At 43.9% G+C, this 24,444-nt stretch overlaps 1 protein-coding gene across 6 annotated transcripts in view; it reads right to left on the bottom strand.

Annotated features, from left to right (window-relative positions):
* Nucleotides 1–24,444, bottom strand: part of hectd1 (HECT domain containing 1) — a 40,413-nt gene that overhangs the window by 11,829 nt on the left and 4,140 nt on the right. For 2 of the 6 annotated variants that reach the window (XM_033643400.2, XM_033643401.2), the window contains exons 2-27: nt 18,662–18,838; nt 16,687–16,836; nt 16,370–16,604; nt 14,777–15,004; nt 14,418–14,699; nt 14,045–14,315; nt 13,741–13,817; nt 13,427–13,525; nt 13,126–13,240; nt 12,701–12,875; nt 12,209–12,347; nt 11,665–11,835; nt 10,939–11,161; nt 10,582–10,845; nt 9,859–10,070; nt 9,595–9,741; nt 9,412–9,506; nt 8,951–9,056; nt 8,715–8,849; nt 8,403–8,542; nt 7,820–8,032; nt 7,580–7,690; nt 7,093–7,259; nt 6,787–6,963; nt 1,895–2,884; nt 53–274 (exon numbers count right to left, since the gene is read on the bottom strand). In XM_033643400.2, coding sequence (XP_033499291.2) covers nt 53–274; nt 1,895–2,884; nt 6,787–6,963; nt 7,093–7,259; nt 7,580–7,690; nt 7,820–8,032; nt 8,403–8,542; nt 8,715–8,849; nt 8,951–9,056; nt 9,412–9,506; nt 9,595–9,741; nt 9,859–10,070; nt 10,582–10,845; nt 10,939–11,161; nt 11,665–11,835; nt 12,209–12,347; nt 12,701–12,875; nt 13,126–13,240; nt 13,427–13,525; nt 13,741–13,817; nt 14,045–14,315; nt 14,418–14,699; nt 14,777–15,004; nt 16,370–16,604; nt 16,687–16,826 — 5,134 coding nt within the window. In that variant the 5' untranslated portion in view covers nt 16,827–16,836; nt 18,662–18,838. The remainder of the gene's footprint in view (nt 1–52; nt 275–1,894; nt 2,885–6,786; nt 6,964–7,092; nt 7,260–7,579; nt 7,691–7,819; nt 8,033–8,402; nt 8,543–8,714; nt 8,850–8,950; nt 9,057–9,411; nt 9,507–9,594; nt 9,742–9,858; nt 10,071–10,581; nt 10,846–10,938; nt 11,162–11,664; nt 11,836–12,208; nt 12,348–12,700; nt 12,876–13,125; nt 13,241–13,426; nt 13,526–13,740; nt 13,818–14,044; nt 14,316–14,417; nt 14,700–14,776; nt 15,005–16,369; nt 16,605–16,686; nt 16,837–18,661; nt 18,839–24,444) is intronic. The other 4 variants (XM_033643402.2, XM_078175352.1, XM_033643403.2 and 1 more) reach the window with 3 other exon arrangements.

The raw sequence follows: 24,444 nt of genomic DNA, 5'->3' as shown, positions 1-24,444 counted from the left end.
GGCTGTGTGTGTGTCTGTGTGTGTGTGTGTGTGTGTGTGTGGGGTCACCAACCATAGAGAGAGAACTCGGCCTCCTGGCCTGTGTCACTCTCGCTGGACGTGGACGTCAGGCTGGTCGTCAGGGTGTTGCTTAGCAACTGGCCCACCGACAGACCCGTGGTGGCCGTGGCTACGTTATTGCTGCTGGTTACTATGGAGGTTGACATGGTAACGGTGGAGGTGGTGCCAGTGGTGGTGAGGTTAGGAAAGCTCTGAGCGCCCATGAGAGGAGAAGCTGCAAACAAACAACAAACAAACAAACAAACAAACAAACAAAGGGCGGTTAGTTTGTCAGGAACCAAGGAGACAAAGCTGCAGGTAAAGCTCGTTAAAATCCAGTCAGCTGACTGGAAACAGCTGCTGATTGGCTGGAGGATGCTCATGCTGTTCGCCCGGCAGGATGCAGACCGAAACATCTGGTCTCACATCTCACAACAACCACCAACAATCACCTCTGAGCAAAAACATTTAACTGGAGTCCAAAGTAGGTTGAGATGATCTCTTAGGTTAGACACTTCCTGTCACTTCACAGCGCTGCTGAGATGGTTTTGTTTGCAGCTTACTGGTACGTCTCAACCACCAGAACATTTCCAGGGATGCTGTTTGGAAATTCACCTACAGTTTGACCGCAGGAACCTGGATCCAGCTTTAAGAAAATTCCTGCTCCTTAGCCACCAGAGTCTGAGAGCTTTCATAGTGGAGTTTATCCAAACACTACACAGCTATATTCATTTGGCCTGCTATCAATTATTACTGTGGCTAGAATAGTGATTTTTTAATTAGCTTTTAATAGAGAGCTACTCAGTTTCCAGCTAGCTTTGAAAAAAAGAGAAAATTTCAAACTTTCAAACTAACTTCAGACAGAAAAGTACTACACTGTAGTATTAGTGTAGTAATACTGCAGTACTCCCTGGCAGCCACAGTGTAGTAATACTCCAGTACTCCCTGGCAGTTACGGTGTAGTATTAGTGTAGTAATACTGCAGTACTCCCTGGCAGCCACAGTGTAGTAATACTCCAGTACTCCCTGGCAGTTACAGTGTAGTATTAGTGTAGTAATACAGCAGTACTCCCTGGCAGTTACGGTGTAGTATTAGTGTAGTTATACAGCAGTACTCCCTGGCAGTTACGGTGTGGTATTAGTGTAGTTATACAGCAGTACTCCCTGGCAGTTACGGTGTAGTATTAGTGTAGTAATACAGCAGTACTCCCTGGCAGTTACGGTGTAGTATTAGTGTAGTAATACAGCAGTACTCCCTGGCAGTTACGGTGTAGTATTAGTGTAGTTATACAGCAGTACTCCCTGGCAGTTACGGTGTGGTATTAGTGTAGTTATACTGCAGTACTCCCTGGCAGTTACGGTGTAGTATTAGTGTAGTAATACTGCAGTACTCCCTGGCAGTTACGGTGTAGTATTAGTGTAGTAATACAGCAGTACTCCCTGGCAGTTACGGTGTAGTATTAGTGTAGTTATACAGCAGTACTCCCTGGCAGTTACGGTGTGGTATTAGTGTAGTTATACTGCAGTACTCCCTGGCAGTTACGGTGTAGTATTAGTGTAGTAATACAGCAGTACTCCCTGGCAGTTACGGTGTAGTATTAGTGTAGTAATACAGCAGTACTCCCTGGCAGTTACGGTGTAGTATTAGTGTAGTAATAATGCAATACTCCCTGGCAGTTACGGTGTAGTATTAGTGTAGTAATACAGCAGTACTCCCTGGCAGTTACGGTGTAGTATTAGTGTAGTAATAATGCAATACTCCCTGGCAGTTACGGTGTAGTATTAGTGTAGTAATACAGCAGTACTCCCTGGCAGTTACGGTGTAGTATTAGTGTAGTAATACAGCAGTACTTACTAGCAGTACTCATGACGTTCCTGCCAAGTGTGTTGGTGTTGTTGTCGCTGCTGCTGCGGCTCAGGTTCATGTTGTTGGTGGCATTGGTGCGTGACATGTTGGGCGCACGGCGGACGAAGGACTCCATGAGGCTGGCCTCCCGTGATGACAAGTTAGGCACGCTGGCGCTGGAGCTCATGGGTGCGCCAGCAGCCAGCAGGGAGCTGACGGACAACCGGGCATTAGCCGCTGAGCACAGAGGCCTCTGGGAGGGCGTGTCCTTACTGGATGACTCCGACACCGAGCTGACATCTGGGGAGCTCACGCTCACCAGGCCCATGGAGATTGCTGTTGCTGGGTCAGTTGCTGTGGATGAGTCCTTGTTTCTGGCTTCATCGCCAGGAGCAGGCGTGTCGGCGGTAAGCGTGCCAGAGCTGGATACTGAGCCAGACCCACCCTCTGCCGCAGAGGACAGCACGACAATCGGCTCATGTTGGTGTCCGTCAGCGCCGACCCCAGTTACTCCTCCCACCCCAGAGCCCTGGTCCAGCAGCAGCCCCTCGGCCCTCCTCTCCAGCCGCAGCCCCCCCGCACCAGGCAGCCCCGCTGAGGAGCTCAGGCTGATGTCGGAGGAAGAGGCGACGCTGCAGACGGAGCTGCTGCTGCCCTTCCTGCTGGAGGAGCTGGCCCCGCCGAGAGACGTGGCCCCGCCCTTGTCGGGACAGTTATTTTTCACCAGGCTGCTCCACGACTGCTGCTGCGAGGAAGATGAGGTGGAGGAGGACGAGGAGGACGTGGTGGTGGTGGTGCCGCCGCTGGCCGCCGGCGTCGCGGAGGGTCCCACCGTGGAGGAGGCGGGGCCTGAAACAGTGGATGAGACAGGTTTGGGTGACGGCGCTGTGGCAGCCGACTCAGGGTCGTACCCTGGAGCAAGCTTGAGGTCAAACTTCCCTTCAGCGCCCATACGGTAAGAGTTAGAGCCGCCAGCATCCCAGGTTACATCAATCCAGCCTGGATGGACAGAGAGATAGGAGGGAGACGGACGGATGGATGTCAGAGACCCGGCAGAGAGAGAGACAGACAGAGAGACAGCGACAGGTAGAGACAGGTAGAGACAGAGAGGTAGAGGGAGGTAGACAGACAGCAAAGAAGCAGCTTACAGTCAGAGCAGCCCCACACAGCTCCACACTGGACCAGATCACTGCGGGATCGTTTGTGTGAAATGTTCCTTTAAAGTCACAATGAAACCATGAACCTGTTCTCTAATTATAACAATCACAAAAAGTTTTTTATTAAGTAGAAATTTTAGAGGACATATTGCAGAGGTAGTTTTCCAAAACTAAAGAAATTCATTTATTCTTTTAATTATTTTTAAAGATCTCTTTTATGCAAATTTTCTTTAAGTCTTAAGTAGCACAATTTTAGTTTTTAGTTTTCTGTAAAGTACAATAAAGGACGTGTTTGATCTGATTACTGTGCGTATCACAAAACTATATAAAAATATTAAAGCTGGGTAATTGACCTTAACACTGTAAAAAATACTGGCTGAATTTTTTCTGTAGCACCGATTGCTGAAAACTATCAGGCAAATATTCATGTTTGTAATCACTGTTTTAATATATTGGTGCCTAAAAACACACTATTACTGATAAATATTGAATGATTCCGAACCCTATTGAAGAGACAGGGGTCCCTTGTACAATATACATTAGTGTAGGGTAATGGATGATCTAAATAAAAGAAGAACATGTGAAATCAAATGTGATGAAGTACAGTATAGTTCTTTTTAACTATTTCTTAATTAAAATTAAAGAACAATCACGGCATTGCGAGATATACTGTTAACATGATATAATCCAAATGGCCATACAACCCACCCCTACCATGCGCTGTGGATTATCAGGGAATTTCTCCTGAGGGTTTTCACTTTACTGCAGTTCTTAAAATGCAAATGCTTTGTATGAATGTACCCAAGACTGTATATAAGGATGGATGACATGACAGCTCCCCAAAAGTGAAGCCAACACATTTCGATCGCCCCTAGTGGCTGGCTGCAGTATAGGTCCCTAACCCAGACCCCTCCATGTAAAGTCACACACGCACCAACTTCAGAGAGTTAGCTGTGACAAAGGCCACCTGCTGCATTGCCAAATTTGCACATGAACACACCGCGGAGGACTAAAGCCTATGGCCAACTAGCACGTACGTTCTGCACCTGTGTGAGAGGAAATAACTCTCCACAGCAGCAGATGGCAGCAGTATGCAATTGTCATTCAAAAGCTGAAACCGGAAGACTGTCCTAACACTAGTTAGCCAGTTAGCACACTAACAACACAATCCAGTGTTGAAAGAACAGAGCATTTTACCGTGTGCCATGAACAATAATACAAACCATCACTAAACTCTGTTTACATTCCTCACTTCCTCACCCCTGCACCGAGCTAAACTGCCAATCAGAGTGATTTCATTTACTGAAGAGGCCCACTGGCAGGCTAACGTTCACCATTGGCCAACCATCGGTTTAATGTGTCAGGACCTTTAGTGTATGGAACATGAGCCAAACTAAAAACTCAACGTACACGTCAAATAAATTTTGACCAAAGATGGTTTCTTACAATTTTTTTTTCTGATTAGTTTGGTTACAAATAGTTATTTGATGCTATTAAAGGGAGGTTGACATTATGATTGACAGCTGTGTGTGCTAATCGTGTGCTTGCAATCAGTGGTGCTGCTCATGATAGGTTGGACGGGTGTATAGAACTCAAGGCCTTGGAGATCGCTACTGCACAGACTCTGGCTCCAAATGACGTCACCAGCGGGAGATGGCAGCGGCCACATTCAGGAAATTTTGGATTCATTTTTGTATTTTTGTGGAGATACATCCTCCAACTTTATATCCCGTCGTTGGTCTGTACATATGGAAAAGCCTAGAAAGTCCTAATTTAATATGAAGAAATGAAGTGGAAAAATTCTGTTTCACTGTGACTTTAAAAGCAGAGGTTCCCAAAAGCCACAGGCGCTGCAATATCTATCACACTGTTCATTTATTGTGAGTTTCTAAGAACATCTTAAATTATGTTAATGTTTATATTAACTATGTTTTATGCTGTGTTTCCAAACATATAAAAAGAGAATGTAAAAAGCAGAAACTGCCACAATCACTGTATAAAAACTATTTTAATTTGCAGTTGGTGGTCATCAGACTCAAAACAACTCTGGTGTTTACTTCTTTGTCTTTAAACACCTTAAATAAAAGCAAATCTTAAAGAAATTAAGAAATCTATTTAACATATTAGCACATTTTAACTGTATTTGTTCATTTCAGTTTAAAGATTTATCTGTCAATCTGCAGAGCACCTGTTATTTGTTATTGACCTCAACATAACATGATACAGAGTGAATGTTTAATCATGGGTTTGGGAACCAAAGCCTTACAGAAAAATCTGTTGACTTGTTTTAAAACTCCCCTCGGGGAGGTTTGTAGTCCAGGTGGAGCGATGAGAGAGAAAAATATGAACACAGTCACAGAAAATGACAATCAAAGCAAAAGTAGAAAAATATTTCTGGCAAATGCAAAAAGCGTCAAAGCCACAAAGAAAGAAATTAAACAACAATAATCCTGGTGTATGATTTTTAAAAATGATAATCAACAGAGCTGCTGGTGGCGTCGAACATCAGATCTGAGTCAAAACACAGAAACACCGAGAGGAGCGAGGCAGAGAGGAAGAGGAGGAGAGGAGGAGGAAGGAGGGAGGAAGGTGTTCGTTACGTCCTGCGAGAGCAAAATTAAGAACTTTTATTAAGATCTGATGTAACAGCGACTGTCCAGGTGACCTGTTGGGAGACATCATTCACCTGTAAGTCACACTGAAAAACCTTTGTTTATTTTGTCTGCTGATGTGTTTTTTATCACTCCATCTTGTTTTACAGGTTTATGAGTATTTGGAAAAAGATGTCACATGTAGCTGACTTATCAATCGAGGTAGGCAGTGAAGGTGATTCAGTCAAGTGGGTAATAAGTGTAATCCACGATTTTGCTACATCTGTCTGAGGTCGTAGGTTTCCCTGTAAGGACTCGCTGTACTTTCCTGACACTGTTCCTTTTTCTGCAGGTGCAAAAAAATGTACTTAAAGTCTCTGCTGGTTGTGAGTTGTCTGTTTGTGGCTGCAGCTGGATGATGGATTAGAAAACTTGAGAGCAATAATGGAAAGGGCCGTCACAGTCAGCCACAGGAAGTTTGCTATTAATTAGCTAACTGTAAACTAAGCTAGCACATGTCACGCCACCATCCTAACAGCTGATTGTGAGTACGATTGCTGGTTTGTACAGAGACACAGACAGGGGTGATGTTTCTATCAGACACTGAACACCACAGAGGTTATGTTAAAGGTCAGGTATTCAGGGAGAAAATGGTTAATGAAGACGTTCCTACAGGAACCTGCTGAGGACACAGATTACAGAGTAAAACATGAATGTTGACTGTGGACAGATATTTGAACCAGCAGGCAATAAAACTCAAATAAATTTGTACCGATGTTGCTGGGTTTGCATTGTGCATTATTTTGAAATTTGTGCTTGTTTTCTTTCCTTAGTCTCTGAATGTAATGTTTCAAAAAGCTTAATCTAAATAACAACTGAGGTGTTCCTGCACCAAAATGTGAACTTCTGAATTTCAATTACAAAAATACAAATCCAAGTTTTCTGCTGGAACAAATATCTTTCCACAGTTGATCCTCTGAGTGCTGATACATGAATCTGGACTCCTGTTAACAAACCTGAGGACAAGAGAAGTTATTAAACATTAACTCACTTCACATTAAACAGTTACTCTGGTTGGTTTGTGAATCCATCGAATCCTCTCATGCTGCAGGATGAATGATGAGTTTTTAAGTCTTAAGTTTCAGTGTCTTACCGTTGTGAGCCTCTCCGGTGACGGTGCCCTCTCCAGCAGGGTTCCCGTCTTGGTCACGCCACTTCCAGTCGATGCCGCGGACAACCCGCGCCCCCGGAACTATGTACTTCATCACCTGGGAGCGAAAAAGGCGGCGCTGGCGACGAAGGTTGGCCTCTGCCTCCTTCACAGCTTTACCTGAAATGAGGAGGACAGAGAAGAAGGTTTATGTCAAACATTTAACTGTTAATAAGAAACAGTGGTAACATGATGGTCACAAGACAAATGTGTGATGCTGTCCAGTCCATTACAGATGGTAGTTCTTACCCAGCTGGTCCTCACAGACGGCGGTGACGGTGCCGTACAGCTCGAGTCCGGACAGAGACAGGTAGTGAGTCTGACCGCTGGCGTTCTTCCCCATCTGTTTGATCCTGATGTGTCTCCAGCCCTGCTTCTCATCTTTGGACGGGTCCAGAGGCCACGTGGCCGTCGACCTGACACACACACACACACACACACACACACACACACACACACAGTCAGATGAAAACTGAGATCAGCTTTGTAGTTAATTAAGCTCCATGTCGTGTGCTGCCTTTAAGTCATGTATGATTTTCTGTAAATATGAGCTCTCAGAAAAAAAACAGGTTCATGTCTGCCTCTTAGTGTTCATTTATTTCTAAGATAAGTGGGGGATTCTGGGTACTTTTTGTCACACTTGCTGATCAAACTTTCGTCATGTATCCTGCAGAATGAATTGATCACTGCAATTTATTAACTGATCAGTTTATTGGCACAAAGAGTAAAGCTGTACCCCGGTTCGTTGAGGCTGCAGTCGTCTACGTGGGTATAAAGAGTCGTCCAGTTCTGACCATCCTTCGACACCTGGAACACCCAGTTCCTCAATGCAGAGCGGCCATAACCCCTGCAAGAGGAGAAGGAGGAAGAGAAAGGAAAGAGTTATCCCAATGAATGTATTTGGTTATGCTTGTTACCGAGCATGTTTGAGGATAGAGGTGCGTTTGTTTACACCCTGTGTGTTTGATTTTTTTACCTGGCGTGTCTCAGGGTGTATGCAGAGGGGATGACCCAAAGGCCGAGGTCAACAGCGAACCAGGCATTCTTGTCGTCATTAGTGTGGCAGTTGAGGGCGGAGCTATCCCTGCTCAGGATGTCCTCCAACCGGCCGTAGGGTAGGTTGCGCCCCTCTGATGATGTCACTACCACCAGGCCATAGGCAGCAGGGTTCACCCACTCATAGGCCGTCCTGATAGGGACAGAGATAAGGTGTGATGAGATAAAAAATGTAACTCCAGAAGTCTGGTCTAAAACTACCATGTACTAATACAACAAATTATATTAAATTATATTATATTATTCAAAGTTCAAATCATCTTTAAGCATCTTTAGTAAGTCTCTAAACAGAGGAAATGTGAAAGACTAAAATGGGACATTTCACAGGTTTCATTTGTCCAAATATAGTTAACACTGTCAGAACAAAATCCACTCAAAAATCAGCTAAATTAATTCTATCCTGCCTAATCGCCAAAATGTACATGCTGCATAAAATGTGACATTTGGAGCCTCAGCTTGCTTTAAATAAATATTCATAGTTCAACTGTTGTTGCTGTTCTTACTTGGCGTTAGTTCCAACCCAGTAGATGATTCCATTCTCGTCAAAGTCGTGTTGGTGTCTGAATGTGAAGGTCTGTCCTTCCCTCAGCTTCCTCACGAAGACGAAGGATGAACGCTCAAAGTCGTACCACTGCTTCGCCACCTGGACAAAAGAAGAGGAAGAAGAGCAAGAGGTTAAAAGTGACACTACATTTCACATCAGATTAAAATGAATAGAGGTGATGCCTTTCATCCACTTAGATGAGTCTCTCTGTTCGTGTTTTCAATTTGTCTCTAATGTGTAAACATCACACTGGTGTTCAGTGCGTCCTCACCATCTTCAGCAGGTACTGCTCCAGAGACTCCACAGTAGCGAGCGGTTCCATCTTCAACATGCGACCCGTCCGGTCGATCAGAGCTGTCTCGCCTGGAGCTCGCTCCAGACGGAACCGCAACCTCCTTGTCAAGATCTGACGAGAACAAACACACTCCATTAGTTTGTCCTTCAAAAGATAGACGACAAAGATTTCACTCAGAAACAGACCTGGATCCAGAGCACACTGCGACTCACCTGCAGGTTGTATGAGGATCCTGGAGTGTCGTACAAGTGCAGAGGTAGACGTTCTATTGACTCCAGGACAGCTATCAGTTTACGGATTAAGGCAACAGCTGGTCGGCTGCAGACACACAAACACAGCTCAGGTTTAATCTGACAATCTGAGACAACAACAGACAACAGGTGGACCGCCCTTTGTTAAAGCCCCGTCACACCCACAGTCCTCCCAAACAGCTGCACTCACTCAACTTCTTCTTGCAGTCTGATTGACAGCGCTCCCACTTATGTATGGTCTGGCCTGATTTTTTTGGCCCAATCAGAGCTCTAGTTTGTCCTGATGCGCTTCAAGTCAAAATGTTTTAGTGAAAAAGCATGTGTTTGAAGTACGGAGCATATGACTGGATACATGAGACTTGAGACTATTCCTTTAAAAAGGTCAGGGTGTGAACATGTCATCTGGTGTTTGGTGCCGTTACCTTTCATCGTCTTCATTCTCGCTGAAAGCCGCCTTAAAGACATTGATCCTCTCCATTAAAGGCTTACAATCGTGTTTCAGGTCCAGTTCCACACTCTGCACACAGACAGACACAGGATCTCTCACTTTACATCAGATATTTGACTTTCTACGTTTAATGATGGTTTTTAAAAAGAACACTCACATTGTTAAGGACAGTAAACAGAGCCTGGACCAGACCACTGCTACACATCTCATACGGAGAAATCGTGTTTTCATCTTTCAAAACTACAATCAGGTTCTCCAGAGCTGTTTTCATCAGGTCCCTCCATGTGTTCTCTCCTTCAATACACTGACAACACAAATCATACCAACATTAACACCCACAGCATCGTTTATAATATGGGATTAATCCTGGTATCAAGAGAGCTGTATCCAGGGTTTTAGAAGTGTGTGTGTGAGTGTGTACCTGTCTGTTGGTGTGCAGCTCCCAGGCAGACTCCAGCTGAGTGGAGATGTTCCTAAGGGTGACCACTACTCCTCTGGGCATGCTCTCTACAGCTTTAAAGTGGTCGTCGTACAGCTCCCTTGCCATGCTCTTCACCTTCTGCTTCGTCTTCTCCAGCTTAGACTTCAACTTCCTGCCTCGCTTTCCCGTCCAGCCAGTTACAAACTCTGAGCCTTGACACACACACACACACAACGCAAACCAACATCAACACAAGTCCAGATATCAGCTTTAATACAGCTGATCATTGATTTCTTTTAATATGCTACAGGAACACATTGGACTGTTTTAAACTGGTTAAACTCTGAAATATCTTATGGGGTTCCTCATGGATCCATCTTAGAGCCACTAAGATGAGATCAGCTGCCATTTAACAGGGACAATACATGATTGTGATTGCCATGTTAACGCCATTGTTATTGTTTGTAAAGCACTGCCAATGTGTGTTATATGTCACACTAGAGGCCAATGTTGCTGTGTTACATGTCATGCCCGTCACGCCTCTTTTGCTTCTGGAATGCCGGTATGCTGTCTACAATCACAAACTGACGTGACATGACACAGCCATCGTTTGGTTTTAAAAAATACAAAGGCTGTGTAAAGAAGGGACTTCATAACAGCTCTATAGCGCAGTCTCTATGTACAAAGGGCTGAAGAGAGCAGCTAGGAAATGCTGAGACTCACCCAGTGAGGTCTCAGCTGTGAATGAGTGTTTAGTTCCTCTGTTGGACTCGAAGACGAAGCCCGGCAGGTCTTCCTTTAGGATGGTGGCCTGCTGTCCGTCTGAGTTGTGGATGGCGATCTCTCCTTCCTTCAGGCAGGTCAGAGACCAGTTCCCCACTGTCAGCTTAGTGGGACCCACACTGGACAGGATGGGCTGGCTGGCTGTTACTGGTTTCACCTGACTCCTTGCACGCTGCAGCTTCTCCAGGAACTCACTACGAGACTCTGTACAAGGAGAGAAGAAAAGGACAGGAGGTAAGTGGGAGCAACATAAAAACCCAGCAGAGTCTAAGTGTGTCCCGCGTCAGGTGTTCGTACCGGAGCTGTCCGACCCTCCCTCTGGACTCCCGCTGGAGTACATGGTGGCCAGCTTCCCATCCAGGATGAACCTGAACCAGCCGTTAGAGCCATTGGAGAGCTCTAGCGCAGCTGCGTCAGACCAGATGTAGAGACAGTCCCTCCCTCTGATGATGGACCAGTCCTTCCAGTGATACGGCTTGCCCTGCTGGATCTCCCTTGCATCCTCCTGAGCCTCCTCCTCCTGCAGGAAGAGAAACAACCACGGATGATATATTCATTTCTAGTGAAGTTAGATTCATTTCTAACATGTTCTTAAACTGTGACTGAAAATATATTATTATTCCTTCTTTGGCATCAAAACTGTAAAAACAGTGTTTCACATTTCTTCCTTGTGTATTAATATTTTGGTGCAAAAATTAGAATATTTACACACTGCGATTTTAAATAGTCAACTTAAAATGAGCTACATACCAAAATACTATTTTTGTCCTCAAGAAAATCAGTATGTTACAGTGATATGAAAGTAAAACATCTCTACTGTAAATAAATAGAATCTAAAATAAAATTTTTTTTTTTAATCAAACCAAATCCTTGTATGAATGATCCCTTGTTATCATAATATAAAATTTAAGTGTATGTTGCTTTATTAATAACAGATGCTGCAGTGACCACCCTCAAAGGATTGTTAAATGGGTCGAGTCCCAAATCTGAGGTGCCATATTAACACTGTCTCTTTCCCTCTACCTTCTCAGGTTTGGCTTCGTCCTCGTTCTCATCATCAGACGCCGGTCCAGCCAGAGTGGACACCTTGTTGATGACTCCCAGTCGAGCCAGCTGGTCGAGGAAAACGTCTCCACCTTTATCCACCAGATCTCTGATGATCTGCAGAGCAAGGAGGTGGCCGTCGTCATCGTCCTGAAACACAGAGACAGTAGGTTTCATGTCATTTGTAGCCATGACAACAGTTTTGTTGTTTTCTGACTCCAGAAATAAAGACTTAATGACAGATTGAGCAACAAATGACAGCAGTGTAACGAACTGCAGTGTGTGTATTCTGCACTGAAAAGTCGTCCAGTCATAGCAGAGGAGGGGCGGGACAAATATCACAAGACCAACCATCACATTAAACAATGGAGGAGAAATGAAAACTAAACAAGGATCGGCAGGTCCGTCGTCTCTCTGCACATGTTTCAGCCTTCCCTTCATAAAAAGCAGGTAACTTACTCTACCTTGCACCAACAGTTGTACTTGCACAGAGGTGTGTGTCAGACAGCGTGTGTGTGTGTACCTCCTGGTCGAGGACAGTAGCAGTGATCTCCACCAGCACCGTGGGAAGGTTGTGTCCCGTCTCGCTGTCACACACCTCCTTCAGCAGGACCTCACTGCTGTAGTGAACCATCTTCCTGATCAGAGCCAGACTGGCTTTCCTAAACACACAGAGACACAAACACACAGTGTTAATTTCTTTATCTATCACATTTCTATAAGGAAAAAAGACTTGTGCTTTTAGTCTGCTCACAATAAATCAGCCAACCAATGACAGACAGCATGCAGCTCATTTTCCATCAGCTCTAATTAAATTAAGATTAGGAGTGTGGTGGCACATGTAGTGCTTCAGGTTGTGATCCATCTGTCTCTTCATCAATGCAGAGGGAACAGAGGGAAGTGAATCTTTCGTATATTCGGTAACATTAAAGAAATTCATACTATTATAGTTAGGGATGTCAGTTTAAAAAAGAGAAGGCAGCATGGTTTAATAAAGGTGGAGGAGACAGTTTACCTAATAGAAGGCAGCATGGTTTGCTGAAAGGTTTGTGCAAAAACAGGCAGAAGTCTCCTCAGGTAAATGGGAGCCATTTCTGGGTCTCCTTTGGGCTCGCTGCCCTCCTCCTCCTCCTTGTTCACATCTTTCTTCTTCTTGTCGTCACCCTTGTTCACTGGACACATCCAGTCTCCTGCAACACACACACACACACACATACATACAGAGGCTTGTGTTACCTCACTGCTGCTGAGCGAGCAGCTACACATACTTTCCCTCTCAGCTGATTATGGGCGCTCAGCTGTTGATAAACACAGCAACATGCACCATGATTTTTTAAAAAAGCTGCCATGAAATGAGGCATTTCAGGCCACAACAATCCCAAACACAGTCCTTGAAATCCTGGAGGGACAGATAATCAGTAGTATTGTGTGTGTACTAACCAGGGGACTGCAGTATAGCCACCACCTCACTGTGTCCTCTCTCCCTGGCCTTATCCAGAGGAGTTTTGCCGTCCTCATCTCTCAGGTCAGGGTTAGCTCCGTGACGCAGCAGAGTCTACACACACACGCACAAAAACACACAGATTACAATACAGAACACACACAGCCAATCAGATGTTTCGAACAAAACGTGATTCAAGGTGAGAGCTGGATACTTTAAAAGAAAACTCAAACATTTCCCAGAATCTGACTCGTTGGTGCTGTTTTTACAATTTGTAATATTTGTGCAGGTGTGTGTCACCTTGGCTACTTGTGGACGTCCGAAACAGGCAGCGTAGTGTAGTGAAGATGACCTCTGACCTCTGTTGACGTCCGCCCCCCTCTCACATAAAAACTCCACCTGGAACAACAACAAACGTGTGGTTGGTTAAACTCAAGTTACAGCCAGAAAACACAAACCTCATAAATAAGAGTCAATGTGAGACTCAACCAAATAATTTTTAACATCATTATTATTATTAATATTAATATTAGTACATCAGCAGATGTGTCTAATAAACAAAGGTGTGATTTAAATAAAAAGCTTAGTGTCTCCGAGTTGATTTTTATTTTTACCATTTCCTGTGTGCCAAAAGCTGAGGCCCAGTTGAGCAGCGTCTGTCCAACATCGTCCATGAAGTTCACCTCAAAAGCTGCAACACAGGAAAAACAAGACAACGGCAGCAATTTAGCAGAATATTGTGACAATGTGTTGTTTTTTCTACTTAATTAAAAGGATAAGTTCAGTGTTTTTCCAACCTCGACCTGTTTGTGAGGGACTAACAGGAAAAAGTGTTGTTGAAATTGGTCCAGTATTGAGAGTGAGCCCAACTCCTACTTCTCCACTCATCACAGGTGAGATCAGCATCTGCGTTCTTACCTCCAGTGTCGATGGCGTCGATCAGAGCGTCGGTGTCTTTGCTGCGGATACAGTCGATGAGCTGTCGGTGGGATCTCTCCCCTGAACTGTCCAGGCGTCGCAGGCCGGGGATCCGACCCGTCGACCCCGCTGTAGATTTGGGAAGCGCCTTCCTTCCCTCAAACAGGAGCACCAGCAGGAGGTCCACCAGCCGCATGGTGTCCAGCACACAGCGCTCGTCTCCTCCCAGAGCGGACTCCATCGAGTCGGGCAGCGCCGAACGCAACAGATCCTGGAGATGGTAGAGAAGGGGACAAGAGTGAATCAGACAATGTTAGATACATGTTTTATTATTCCAGTTTCCTGTTTTGGCGCTTGAGGTGATTTGACCTACATGTGTAACGAGTGGCGACCCTCTGCACAGCGTGGACAGCAGGCTGACGATGGTCGACACCTGGTTGCTCAGTTTGGAGTCCGGGGCTGGGGGGGCAGCACCTGTTGACGTCCGGCCTGGTTTACAGGAAGAGGCGGGGCCGGACACCGTGCCGCCGGCAGCCGCCATACGGGAAAGCAGCTCTTCTGTCAGTCCATGTTTGGCTAAAGGGGCAGGGTCCACACCACGGCGAGTGAACCTGTCAGCTAATGAGGCGAAGCAGCGCAAAGCACCGTCTGACACCTGGAGGACAGAGAGCGGTTAGTTAGTTCTGCTGAGAGACCATCTGCTGAGACACAAACTGCAGACTCCTGGGTTACCTGGTGGTCTTCATGTTTGAGGAGGCTGGACAGAGACTCGACGCAGGTCTCCAGAGACGAGTCCTGAGGCTCCATCTTGCTGCAGAGTCGGGACACCACGGCCATGGCTGAGTGCAGAGTGTCTTTGTGAACCAGATGACCGCTGTCTCTGATGAAACTCAGCACACAGTTCAGACCGCCGGCCTCGAACACGGCACCAGACTCCCTGGTACAGATCAGCTCCAGCACCTGCACAGCAAAAACAGAACTTAGTATGAAACGCTCTCCAACTGTTGGTGTCTCTGAGCCGGATGTCAAACCTTTCTGAATAAAAAGTAAAAGATAAATCATAAAAACAGATTAATTCTGTGTCGGAAGTTTTAAATGGATGTTAACTGACTGCTCTTCTTCTCCCTGGAAAGGTCTGAGGTCTACGCCACTGCAGGGAGATGACACTTGGTGACTAAATGAGCAATTTTACAAGTTAGGGCTCCAAGGTGTGATCATTTAGTAAGACTCAATATTTCCACTGGCCACACTGGTGCACCTCATGTCCAGTTGAAACATGCAACAATGAGAATTGGGAGCTCCTTCCACTCTGAGCAGAGGACGAGATCAGCTGCCATATGACAGGAACAGTAAATAATTGTTGCCATTTTTTGCTGTTGTTATTGTTTAGAAAGCACTGCTGACATGTTTGTTTTATGTGTCACTAGAGGCTGGTGCTGTTGTGTTACATGTCACACCCGTCACACCTCTTTTGATTCCGCAATGCTGGCATGCTGTCTGTAAGCACACATTGGAGCTGCATGATGCCGCCGTCATTTGGTTCTATGTAAAAATGCAAAGGTGGCATAAAGACTGGACTTCACAGCAGCCCTTAAACACTGTCTCTGTATTAAAAGGGCTAACGACACAAAGAAGGGTAGAAGTAGAAGAAGATATTTAACATTTAGTGGAAATAATACTTTTTTTATGATGTCAGGTGCTTTTTGATCTTGTGAAAGAGAATCTTTCTGCTTCTATCAGCGGAACAGATCAGACAAACTGAGGCCTAAAGACAGAACACAACTGTCCTGTGATGTGTATTAATAAACCTCTGGTAGCACATGGTACTGAGTCTCCTGCTTGTGGTTTGACTCCACTTCAAAAACACACACCAACACAGGAGCAGGCTGATCTCTGATCAGGTGTTATTATCATATCATAGCCTGTGTTAACCCCGTGTTATCTGCCTCCCTGACACACTGGCCCTGTTCAGGACTGTGACTGATAACTGAGACAAACAGACACTCTTTGATGAGATTTCACTGGAACAAAAACACACTGCTGTTTCCTGATCCAGCCTCAAAACTGATGACATCACAGCCTTGAACGACAGGATAACGAGATGAAAACACTGAAGCGGCAGAAACACTGTCTCGCTCTTCTTAACTGCCTGACACTGAGCTTTTTCATCTGGGAGAGGAAAGTGCTGCAGGAATTAAATCTCTAAAATTATCATCATGTCCGCAGGTTAGCAGACAGCCTGGCCCCTCAGCGAAGTCACGTCTCAGTAAATAACGCAGACTGTAAAAGCTCCTCATATCGACAACAAAACTCTCGTCCTCGTACCTTGACACACTGCTCGGCCAGGTCTCTGCTGGTCCTGTTGTTCAGCTCCACCACCACCAGCCGGTTGCACAGCGCCTTGATGGCCCCATCCACTCCCACGATCCTCCGGGTGCACTCCGCCGACACATCCAGGTAGTAGGTGATGGCTCTGGCTGTGACCTCCAGCACGTTATCTGGAGCGCTCTCGTCCAGGAAGATCTTACAGAGCGCTGGGAGGAATGTCCGAGGAGGACAGCTGAAACAAGAGAGGAGAGAGACGGTCAGTCAGCTGACCTCTGACCTCCTGACTGTGCTATCATTCAGGAGCATACACTCACGTCTCAAAGCAGCGGTCCACGTTGTCGGACATGAGCAGCAGCATGCAGAGCTGCTCCAGAGCGATGAGCTGCATGTCCCGCTCATCGCCCTGCCCCATCTGCAGCCACTCCAGCAGGGTGTCTGGGTCCACGTCCGCCATGATGGTTAGCCTACAGGGACAAAATTATACATAACATAGACCTTAGTGTAATTATACAGGTAGTTCATACATTAGTGTAATTATACACGTACCAGTCATTCTGTACACCCGCTTATTCTGTTTAGGAGAACAGGAGCTGGATGCTATACCAGCATGCACTGGACAACACACAGTGCAGTACTTTCAACACATGTGAGCATCTGTTTTCAAATACATGCGATTATTTTGACAGATACTGAGATTGTGATACAGGTCACAATAACAGTTCAACAATATTCAGAAGGAAATCAGGATGTGTGAGTTGAGTAATTGGAAAAGTGAAGTGAGTGTGAGTTGGGTGAAGTGGAAAGTAAGTCTTATTTTCTTTTATACTGTACAAACTGTGATGACTTAAGAGAACTAATGACTCATAAAATGGCTCGACCAAACCCTGACATTTTCTAGTGACCAAAAAACTAGAATGGCTGTTTAATTTTGATGGGTTTAAGTTTGCAAATGTTGCAAAAGCCTTGAAGAAAAGGACAAGATAGCCCCTTTAATAAGTACTTATCCTGATTTGTCAGTGCCACTCAGTAACACAATGATGATCTGATTATTTAGGATGCTTTTGTCACTGCGTTACATTTTTCTACATATTTTCTGAAAATCAGAGATGCACGATACTGGTTTTTTTTTTGCTGGTATCCGATAAGCTAATATATGACAACTCATTTGGCTGATAACTGATACCAATGTATGCACATATTATGGAAAATAATCCAACTTTCTATGCTTGTACCCTGTTTACTTAGTAGAGGTCAGGTTGAATGGGTGGTAATTTGCTTTTTAAGTCGCCAGCCTATCACGGGGGTATATCACGTTTTTTTTTTCTGTGAAGGGCCTCGTTAGGCAGCTGCCTCTGGATTTACTGTGGTCAGAACGGTGCCAAGTCGTAGTAACAGATTCGCTCCTCCGACCTCCAATGCACATACTACAAAGACTTTCACAGACTGTAACGGTGACACATCTGTGGGTCCAGTTTGTTAATAGACTGCAATGATTCGTACATTATTCTCAGTCGTTTTGCACCAAAAAGTAACGAATAAAAAACAATTAAGACCCGTTATCTTTGGTTAATGGTCCTTTCATCGTCACTTAGAACCATGCCACAGTTTCTGCTTTGTTGCCCTGGTGGTAGTTAACACAGAATGAGACGACTGTGAGTGGGTCACACATATTCATCTTATCATTTGTTTATCTGTCTGTTTCAATTTCTGCGGTTTATATTTTTCATACATACTTGTATATATTTCAGATATGTTTTTTGTTACCTGTGCTGTATCATTTACCTGAAGTTTTCTACATGTTCACTTTGTCAATTAAAAAAAGAAATCAGTTTGTCATATCTGCATAAATCGGCATGTTGGCTGATTCCAACATTTTAATTTTGAAGCCAGTATCGTCCGCTACAGATGACATGCCGATGTTATTGTGCATCCCTACTGAAAATATGTACGCTGGACTCTGATTCTGGCTTGTTTCATTTGATGGTGTCTTGTAGCCCATGTGAGCTGGGCATAACTGTTTACATGACACAATAACAAAAAATTCATTCATTAAGTGAGGCACACACACAGCTGCACTTTAGCTGCATCAAATCCTCCAGTATAGGTAATCTGATGCTGACCTCTTGTTTTAAATGCTAAATTACTGGTTGCACCTTATTCCTGTTCTGACACTCATTTGCTGTGATGCAGTGAGTTCAGGAAAAAGGCAGGTCTTAAATCAGCTTCTATTGTTCCCTTGAACGTTATTCAAACTCTCAAGTACTCTGTCAGCATCACCTGACCTCTCACCTGGCTCCCCGATGGCTACCCGGTCTGGCTCAGCGCCCAATCACTGCTCACAGTTCTGTCGCTGTTTGGGACTCATCCAACCAACCGGACGGAGGGAGAGAGGAAATGCGGACAAGAGCAGAAGAAGAAGAAGTCGCTCACTCTCACAGGGGTTTCTGGGACATGTAGACTCTTCACCTGCAAACAGAACAAGGGAGACATTTAAATAACTGACACCAGAGGAAGAAATCAACTTCATTACCTCATTCAAAGAGGGACTAAAATAAAATTAATTATTAATCACTGCCTAAACAGCACAGAGGGTAATTCCTGGATGAGTGAGGCTTGTTTATACATGTGTATAATGGTGATGATTACAGGAAGGTATTCATGACAAAGAGGGGGAACACAGCATCTTTGCTTTCACCGTGTTCTGTGTCACACAAGCAGAGCAATTTCACCTTCAGGTAACTTTAATTATTTTGTACACGCAAAAGAATCTGACATTTGTTAAACTGATATCTGCCGAATGATAAAATACAATTAGTATTATTCCCACTGTGTTATTTCTACCTCAGCTTCTATGGCTTTTGCAGCCATAGTACAGCCTTCTGTCAGCTCAAGGAAAACTGAGTCAGGACTGGGTTCATGAACGTCACGGTGCAAAGAGCACATTCAAGCGTCTTCAGAAAAATTGGAAAAATTAGTTCCTGACAAAGAAAACTCACACTTATGCCCCCTGAAGTCACACAACTCGAAAAGTCTGTGGAAATTTTGGTACATCACCTGCTGATTTTGGTGTCATATACACAGAAACATGGCAGACGTAAGTAAATGTTTGACTGATGGTGACAAACATTTTATTAATTCAGTGTTTTTGTTTACAGGTAATTTGTAATATGGTATAAGGTTGTAACCATCCACAGAAAGCGATGTGCATTAGTTAGAAAGTTATTTATTCGCTTTATTTAACCCATATTTAACCAGGCAAGTCCTGTAAAGATCAACAATCTCTTTTTCAAGGGAGACCTGGCCAAGACTGCAGCATTAAAAAAGTTACAAACAACAATATAAAACATAAGAGATATAAAGTAACATGTAGAAATCGCAAGTACCAACAGATGCATTCACCCTTGTACTTGTGAGAGCTTCAAAATCAGGCATAGAGATCAATTCTCTTAGTTTCAAATCTTTTCTGTTCAATCAAAGTGCAAATGTATGATTGGAGTTTACCAAGTATGGCCAAAGACGGCCAACTAGCTCTGGAATAAAGCATGATGGTATTACAGTTTGTATCAGTGCAAGCAATGTGCAGATGCATTCATGTACAACAGATTGCTATAATCCAGAACTGGTAAAAAAAAAAAAAAAAACGTAGCAGCAACTGGTCTTTTCCTGGCCTCGGAGGTGAAACAAGACTTGTTCCTAAAATAAAACCCAAATTTTGGCCTCAGCTTTTTAAGATTATCAACTTAAGGTTAAAAGAAAGACAGTCGTCAAGCCAAATACTGAGATGGCTGCAACAAGAGACAACTTCTAACTTATTTCCCTGGGCAGTAATAACATCAGGAGTGCTCACAGGCTTCTTCCTAGCATTTAAAAAACACATTACCTTCGTTTCTAATCAGCAATTAAAACTAGTTTTAGTTTTGAAAGCAGAATCTGGATAAAATTAAAGACAGCCTGCAATCTGACCACAGCCTCCATGATGGAGGAACTGGCACAATATATCACTGTATCATCTGCAAAAAAAGTCAACACCAACCAAGTTCTGACCTAAACTAATAATATAAATAAGGACTAACCTATTAACCCTGATAACAAGTCAGGTAAAGCCATATTTAAGAGGCTGAATACTGGAAACAGCTATGTAAATGCTCGAGCAATAAAATACAACACATCATCTTTGTAGCATCCATGTTGTTTCCATATTACAACTTAAAAGCTTGTAAACACACTGAAGTCAGAATACCGAAACTCAGGAAATGGGACATCCAAGGAGCACGTGAATGCACTTTAAATCCGTAGTGAAAGCTCTACACCCTCTTAGCACAGCTGACACTGAGAGAAATAAAAATAAGATGTCTCCATTCCTCACAAGACAAAGTGCCTGAAAAGAACGGCAACTTGTTCTGATTTGTAAAAGAAGGGGATCATTCCTGGACAGCAGATCAGCTGCCAAAGCTTTTCAGGTAGGATTAAAGTCACCACGTGCTAAACTGTGCGTCTGATTAGACTGTATCAGGGTAATTCAACAGTTACTGAACAGAACCTGCACCAAATGGATCGAAAGGTCTGCGATGAAGCAGTAAATAAAAATCTAAACCGCAGCATGTGTGCAATATCTGGAGCTAATTAACTCCATGTTGTCGTGACACGCTCTGAACTCTGATGTGGTTTTCTGTTCAAACAGCTAATCTGAACCTCTGAGCCTGTACACCCTGGCTTTAGTCTGACAGGCAGGGGAGCGTTCAGAGATCTTTCACTGTCGACTGAAACATGCAAACATGCAAACGTGAGGCACTTTGATATGAAAAGCTGGTGTTCAGCTGACAGTCAGAGGACAGGGGATCACTGCGTCCACTGTCAGAGGAAGTGTTATGAAGTACAAAGAGCTTTTAGTGAAGGTAAAAACAGGCCAGTGCAGTGGACGCAGACCTGAGACCTGTAGACCATAAAACCCACCAGATTTGAGACACAAAAACTGATCTTAAACAACTACATCTATTGCTTTGATCTACTTTGAAACCGCAGACATTTAAACACAGTCTGGGTCAGAGAAAAACAAATCAATACAAAAATGCTAAAAATCTTTTGGGTGAGGGGAATGTGGTTCGGCAGGTCCGCTAAATGAGTGATGTCTGCTAAAATCTCACTGTGCTGCAGTTTCTGTGGTTAAAATATCAATAATCACGACGCAGAAAACACAAAGATGTTGTCATCATTCAGAGAAGAAGGAAAGTCCTGGGGCCTGTATCACGAAGCGAGATCAACCTTTCCTGGGTTACCCAGACCTATCCTGGGTTGACTAACCCTAACAATGGCAATCAGGATAATCGGTATCACGACGCTGGATATCAACTTGGTAACTCAACCCCGGGTTGCTTTATCAAGAGCCGTGAACGTGCACGCAGCGGACCAATCACAATCATGAGAGAAGCGCAGTGTCACTGAGCGTCCTCACAGAGCGCCGTACGTGAGGAAAAACAGTATTTCTCGTGAGGATCAGAGATTAATTCTACTAAAATATGAGGAGGAGAAAAGCAACATTACAGAAAAGGCCAACACCATGGCAGCTGCAGGAGGAGGAAACACGCGTGGCAACGCATAACAGGATGAATAATGTTTAGTTTTAGTTTAGATTAGTTTATTTGCACATAATGTTAAAAACAGACAGTATAAAATTTACAAGATTAAAAAAAGAAAAGTGCCGGAGAGGTTAGAAGCCACTAAAGGCTTATCAAAGAAATTCCCCTGTCAAAACATGAATGAAATCACATAATACAGAAGAAAAAAAAACGGGTCAGGAAAGAAGAAATAGAGGAGGAGAGAGGAAAAAATCAAGACAACACAAGGCAGCAAATAAAATGATGTGTAGGTTAAATTATTCATCACTGGTTCAAGTAGCTACAGTACCTGTACCTGTACATCTGACACTGATCACACCCTTGAATCCCATGAAATCAATGCTGCGCAGATGAATTGCGTGTATTACAATTATCGTCTAACATCACTGCGTCTGATAAATTGGTCTTCTTTGTCATAACGTTACATATGCTACAATAAAGCTTAAAGCTGACGTCACAATTAAATCATATCAATACCAAACTGATAGTCTGAATAAAATCATCCTGATATTGAGCTGTGTTAGAAATTAACAGCTGTGCAAAAATATACCTAGTCTCCCTCTTTAAAAAACAAAAAGGAAAATCCCTCGAACACCATGAAGTATAGACATGATAGGCTACTTTCCACATTTCCAGCAGCAAAGCTGTCAATTAGGCCCATTTTCTTTAACAGGGAACATTTCCTCCAACAAAACAAAATGTTGTCACTAATTAATGGTGCTATTAAGTGTCCGCAAATGATCAGTTTCTTTCTTATAAAGGGGTGGGATGAAATTTCGACTTCTTTCCACTCAAAATAAACTTTCAAATCAAAATCAATCAAATTAATTAAACTTTCCGTCATGACTGGGCTGCATTTCTGTCAGCGGAGTCATTTTTTCTGAACAGCTGATTGGCCAGTGGGTGGTGCTTTTTATAGGATCAGATTCAACCCTGAACTTACCCTGCTCCAGAGCAGGATAGCCGTTCAGAGTAAGTTACCATGGTGATCTACCCCGATAAGAACTGAACCGGCTTCGTGAGACCGAAAACCCAGGGTTAACCCTGAAGTTACCTCGCTAAGACATTAATCCTGCTTCGTGATACAGTCCCCTGATGTCAGACTTATCCTAATAACAGGAGCTTGTTTGTTTGCAACAACATCAGATACTGTTAAGAGTCCAGACGAGGCTGATGATCCTCAGAGTCAGCGTCAGTCATGCAAAAATATCATGTCAATATTTACAATTTCTAATTATGGTATGTGATGACGCTTGGCTTTCTCTGAAAAAATTAAATGGCGCATCTGTCAGCTACTAAGTTACAAGAACTACAACAGAGAAATGCCTGATCAGTTTGAGGTAGTTCAGCATAATAATAATTTCAACTGAAGATCAAACTTATTTGCTTTTTGCAGAGCTTTTAACTGCATCCCACAATCCAAATAGCGACAGTGCCTTCTAAATAATAATGGTCCCTAAAATATGGCGCTTGATCTCGTCCTCTGCTCGCAGGTTAAGAAGTTCCTGGACCTTGTTGCTCTCCAAATTTGCAGACATTTTTGGACACTGTTCTTCTTTGAGTTAGCTGCTAACTGCTATCAGCTACTTTTTAAATCTCCCATAGTGGGTCACACGCATAACACGCCATCAGAACATCATACCAGTGCCACCCATGATCCAGTCAAGCCAGCTGCTCATACAGATGTCATTTCGCCGGTGTCACTACCTCCGATGCTGCCTTAAAGGCAAGACAACACTGTCCCCCCATTCTGCCACTGTACCTTTTATACAGAGCGGTGAAACGGGTTGACAGCCTGAAGATCCCACCTTGAAGATGAAGTAAAGAGATCCATTATCCACCTCCCGACTCAAAATTACACAAGCTGCAGCTGAGAACAAAAAGAAATCATGAAGAGTTCCCGCCTGTGCTGCGTTCACAGAACTGCAAAACCCTCCTGATTTAGAGAATGAACACAGACTGCTACACAAAGACACACAGATTTTAAATCTGCGGGAAACAGTGCATCATGATTTCGGCTGGGAAACTTACATTATGTCAGCAGACAGCAGGAGCCTTTACTGGTCTGGTGTGGTGCAGTGCATTCTGGTATTTGTAGGTTTTTTTCCTGTTTGAGCAAAAGTGAATGCAACAGCCCTTTTCCTCTGTTTTCTCCTGTCGTGTCGCACCAATTTCAAAAGTATTTATGTCTTTATACTGCAAAGACAGCCCAGTCTAACAAAAAACAGACTCTTTACAGCAGTGATATACTTCTTAGGGTGTTTGTTTATTGTGTTTGTGTAAACAATAGGAATATAAACAGATATGCAATTATTGTTTTTTTAAATCTCTCAATTATCAGCCCTCAATAATGTTACATAGGTCAGGCTGTATTAGCAATACTACTGAAAAGAGGCCTCCAGCTGTCTGCATCTGTCACATGACCCTCTTCTGGAACGTCACACCAGGTTCCTTTAA

This window comes from Epinephelus lanceolatus, chromosome 15 (assembly GCF_041903045.1).
Source record: "Epinephelus lanceolatus isolate andai-2023 chromosome 15, ASM4190304v1, whole genome shotgun sequence".
NCBI lineage: Eukaryota > Metazoa > Chordata > Actinopteri > Perciformes > Serranidae > Epinephelus > Epinephelus lanceolatus.
Note: the sequence above shows the minus strand (reverse complement) of the source record. Positions and strands in the feature narration are given on the sequence as shown.